Genomic DNA, 4,228 nt, shown 5'->3' with positions numbered 1-4,228 from the left:
TATCACGTATCCCTGACTTCTGGCTGCCACATTCTCTTGACTTCTGACTGCCACGTCTCCTTGATTTTTGACTGCCACGTCTTTATCGAACCCCATCATCATGCACTGTATCACAGACAATGAAGAAATTACATTAAATAATTTTTTTATCTCACTATGTCATCCAATTCGTAGCTAGGATGAAACTCCATCGAGGCAACTATTATTCAGGATTACTCCGTCAACTTAAATTATTATCCCTAAAATAAATTAAATATTAAAATAAACAAACAAACTTCTACTCAATTAAGAATTAATATTATTAATCAAACAATAAAATATGCCTTTACAATCTTTTAACAAATAAAATTAATTAGGATAATTATTTCACTCTATTTTTTCCATTCTGTTTCTTTCTACTCTCTCTCTATTCTATTGATTGAACAACAATTGCTCTTTGTGCAGCATGTTGGCTTACAAGCATGTATATTCTTCTTTTTTGTATTACAGAAGTAGTGTATACATATTTATATATACATTCTAACTATATTGGCTACGACTACACTAATCATGATAGAGATTCTGACTATTGGCATCCTCTTTTCACTGCTCCAGCTTGGCCAGCAAATGTTTGCATCAGCCCTTAAGCTGTACAAAGCTTTTGAGTTGTATAACCATGACGGTAATGTCGTCCTTGTTGCCTCGTCTGCAGGACAATTCTATGAGTACTTTGCACGACTCCAACAGGCTCCCGTGCCGTGAGACAACGTCAACGGCCTCTTGGTTTGTGACCTGATAAAACCGATTATAAACTCAATGCGAGATGCAGCTAGTCGACAATTAATTAATGACAAATTGAATTAAAACTCCTTATTCTTCGTGTACATATACATACCTTATCCCACAACCCATCAGAGGCCAATATTAGAAATTCACAATCTGGAGTCAGGTGGATGTTCTTAATCTCTGGCTCAGAGATAATCCACTCCTTGAGGCTCAAATCACCAAAGGACCTGGACACGGCAAGAGTGTCCTGCACTCTCCAGGTGCCGTTATGGCATGTCACGAACCCTCCCTAGTAATTTTGAAGGGCAAAGTGGATGAATATCGCATGAATTTGGAGATGGAGAGATATGGAGCAAGCTAAGTGAGAGAACTGACGTTGTTTTGGATGCGATTTCGCTCGTCTTCTCTGGCAGCACGGTGGTCATCGGTGAGGGCGTTGGCCACTCCCCTGTGGCTCATTACCACCCTGCAATCGCCCACATTAGCCACGTGCATTTCACCGTCTTTCACTAGCACTGTGGCTGCACAAGCTCCACTGGTCAAGCCCTGTGAATGTAAGTACAAAACATGCGCATTAGCTCACATATTGATTGTTAAAGAAGTCATTTTTTGACGGTATTGATTGTTAAATTAAAGAAAAAGAAATATAAAATCCTTTTTTTTTTTTTTTGTAAGTTTAAAGTGATATAGATATGAACACGCGGAATGGTCAAAGAAGTAGAAGAAATTCATCAATTACGAGATATGATATCTAATTAAGACAAGTTTTGACCATCCGGAAACAAATTAAAGTAGGAATATATAATTAAGAGCTAGACCTGATTTAGGAATTCCCTATCCGTGGTCGAATACCCTGCTCTGATCGCCATTTCCACCCTTCCATTTGCTTCTCTTTCTCCTTCTTCATCTTCCACCTCGTCCAGAGCTGTAACAATGTTCTTCCCGAGCTTCTCTGACACAAAGTCTACAGCTGCGCGTCCGCCATGTCCGTCGAACACACCGAAGAACGCCTGCAATCATTTAATTTAATTTAATTTAATTATGATCTAACAGATTAACAGAAAATCAAATTAATCGACCGATTATCTATCTAATAATTAATTAATGTTAGTAGTGATGAATTAATTGCCTGTTTGGAATCTCCATGGATGTTGGATATGACCACATAGCCATCTTCCATCTTATGCCTCTGCCCTCGCTTACTCGCCACGCAATAATCCCCACTCTCAGCCTGCACCTCCTCCACGGCGTCCCCTTCTTCCTGCCCGACCGCAAATGCTGCTGCGGGGGTGGCCAAAGGCTTCGGTATCGCAATCCTCGCCGGCCTTCTCCTCGCCGCCTTCTTGAGAACGACCTCATGATCCTGGAAGGGGTGCCGCCTGCGATCGGAGGGCTTGGAGTTGACGGAGCACAGCACCATGGATAGGAACTTACGCAGCATGTGAAGGAGGCGGGCAAGGAAACACGCCATGGAACAAAGGAACTCTGTGGGATATTCAACCATTATTGCTTTGCGCTCCGTACGTTGCGTCCTCCCTGTTAATGAATGAATCTCTTGTTGTCGTCCAGTTAAGGCTCCATCATATTTCGAATTGGAATTGGTTAGCAGACGGTGGTGTCTATTCTAAGCTCTGACGTCAAAGATTTTCTATTCTTGAGGGCATACCTGAGTATTGAGTTTTTAAGGAACGGAAGGAGGAGCACAGCTATATATATATATATATATATATATATATATATATATATATATTTATAGACCGTTGATGACTGGCTTACAATTTCTGACCCGTCAGCAGGACAAGGAATGGAGTGCGGATCGCGAGGACAGTTTATTCACCCGCACAAGTTTGGAGATGCCTTCAACTCTAAGGATGGGAAGCGGTCCGCAGAGAGAGAGAGAGAGAGAGAGAGAGAGAGAGAGAATGGCAAAGGACACGACTGGGTCGCATCTAGTTAGGACGGGGATTAATTGCTTCTTTTCTGCGGTCGCTAGTCCTCTTGTTGGACTTGGCTTGCCGTTCAGTGCCTTGCTCGGTATGCTTCCAGAATGACTCAATTTGTCACGAGTCAAAAACCGTCATCGGTTTAGGCTGGCATTTACCACCGATTACTTCGAAGGAGGGATTCAGAAAGGAAAGAAATTTAAAATGGGAAAAACAATCCAGGAAAATAAAAATAAAGAAAGAAGAAGAACACAATGCAGAGAGATTCTTAAATCCATCCACAGGTAAGTAGGAGAAAAATATATTTAAATTTTCCATCGTGAAATTTTTTTTTCACAATTTTTATTTTGGTCCTCAAGTAAATATATAGGATATATGCCTCTGGTCATTTGCTTATTTCTTTTTTTCCCAAAATGATCTCTCAACTTTAGGATTACCGTTTTACTCCCGTAAAACTTTAAAATCTTTATTGAAATATTTCCTCCGTTTTTTTTATATAATTTAGATATCCAAATTTACCTACCTAATCCTGGAATGAATTTAAAACATAATTTAACCGAGAAGCTAACCTCTAAAATATTCCTATTTGATTATGCTTCTCTCTTCTGGGGTTGTATTTTTTTAATCCATATATTCAACGCTAAAAATCGATTAATTTTAAAAATAATCAATCCGATTGTATAAAATTTTTCATAAGTCTTCCTCCTTTATTATTATCTTTAGTTGATATTAGACATCCAATTGTTCGAACTAATTAATTTTGAAAATGACCGGTCCAATCCCATAAAAAATTTTCACTGATTATCAATATAATCAAAAAGCGCTTATAAAGATTCGTTCAAAAAAACAAATATTCTTAAACCTGCTCCTCATTCCTCCTTTGTTACTTGTTATTATAAATGATAGCCATCTGCACTATAATACACATAATCAAGTATATTATAAATAGAGTTATCAATTTAGATTGGACTCGTCAGGTTGACCTATCTTGGTAAACAATTTAAGTGAATGATGTGTGTAGATTATATATGTTATTTTGTATACTTTAACGCACATCTTGCATTCATTGTCTATGATATATGTTTTTAAACCCAGTATAATATTAATTTCAGCATAATTATTATCTTCCGTTCATAGATATGCTCGGAGTCTGTTTTCATTTTCAGGAACAGTTTGGAGTGGAAAAGAATTCTAAAGGCACAAAGGAAGATTATTTGATAAAGACTGGGACCTAGCTTTGACCACATGTGGAGAGAAAAGTCGAGGAATGGAGTGCCCAAGGCAAAGGAGCAAACAACAACTATTATGGAACCAAATTTGACCTGGTCGTGCCATTGGGCATGGCTAAGGAACAAAAAAGGAAGGTTGTCATGTCAAATGGCATGGCCAAGAAAGAGATCCAGAGCATGAATGGCTCTGGCCGTGCCAAAAACCATGGTCGGAGAACTTACCCGTGCCACATTCCAGAGCTAGAATGGGTTTGGTTGTGCCTTAAAGCACGACCACATCTTCATATTTCC

The 4,228-nt window shown here is 38.9% G+C and overlaps 1 protein-coding gene across 1 annotated transcript; it reads right to left on the bottom strand.

The window, feature by feature from the left end:
- Positions 1-340: 340 nt before the first annotated feature.
- Positions 341-2,430, bottom strand: LOC121987350 (probable protein phosphatase 2C 74). Its single transcript, XM_042541190.1, has 5 exons — positions 1,895-2,430; positions 1,584-1,775; positions 1,141-1,311; positions 875-1,054; positions 341-771 (listed from the first exon to the last, which is right to left on the bottom strand). Exons 1-5 carry the CDS (start codon positions 2,267-2,269, stop codon positions 616-618), a joined length of 1,074 nt encoding a protein of 357 aa, XP_042397124.1. The 5' UTR covers positions 2,270-2,430; the 3' UTR covers positions 341-615.
- Between the last annotated feature and the right edge of the window lie 1,798 nt (positions 2,431-4,228).

The sequence above is a fragment of the Zingiber officinale genome, chromosome 5B (assembly GCF_018446385.1).
Source record: "Zingiber officinale cultivar Zhangliang chromosome 5B, Zo_v1.1, whole genome shotgun sequence".
Taxonomy (NCBI): domain Eukaryota; kingdom Viridiplantae; phylum Streptophyta; class Magnoliopsida; order Zingiberales; family Zingiberaceae; genus Zingiber; species Zingiber officinale.
This window is presented reverse-complemented; position numbering and strand designations above follow the sequence as displayed.

Coding starts and splice junctions, on each gene's coding strand:
- LOC121987350 (XM_042541190.1), bottom strand. CDS start 2,269: ATGGTTGAATATCCCACAGAGTTCCTTTGTTCCATGGCGTGTTTCCTT. Junction 1,776..1,894: donor TCCATGGAGATTCCAAACAG/GCAATTAATTCA, acceptor AAATGATTGCAG/GCGTTCTTCGGTGTGTTCGA. Junction 1,055..1,140: donor GAAATCGCATCCAAAACAAC/GTCAGTTCTCTC, acceptor CAAAATTACTAG/GGAGGGTTCGTGACATGCCA.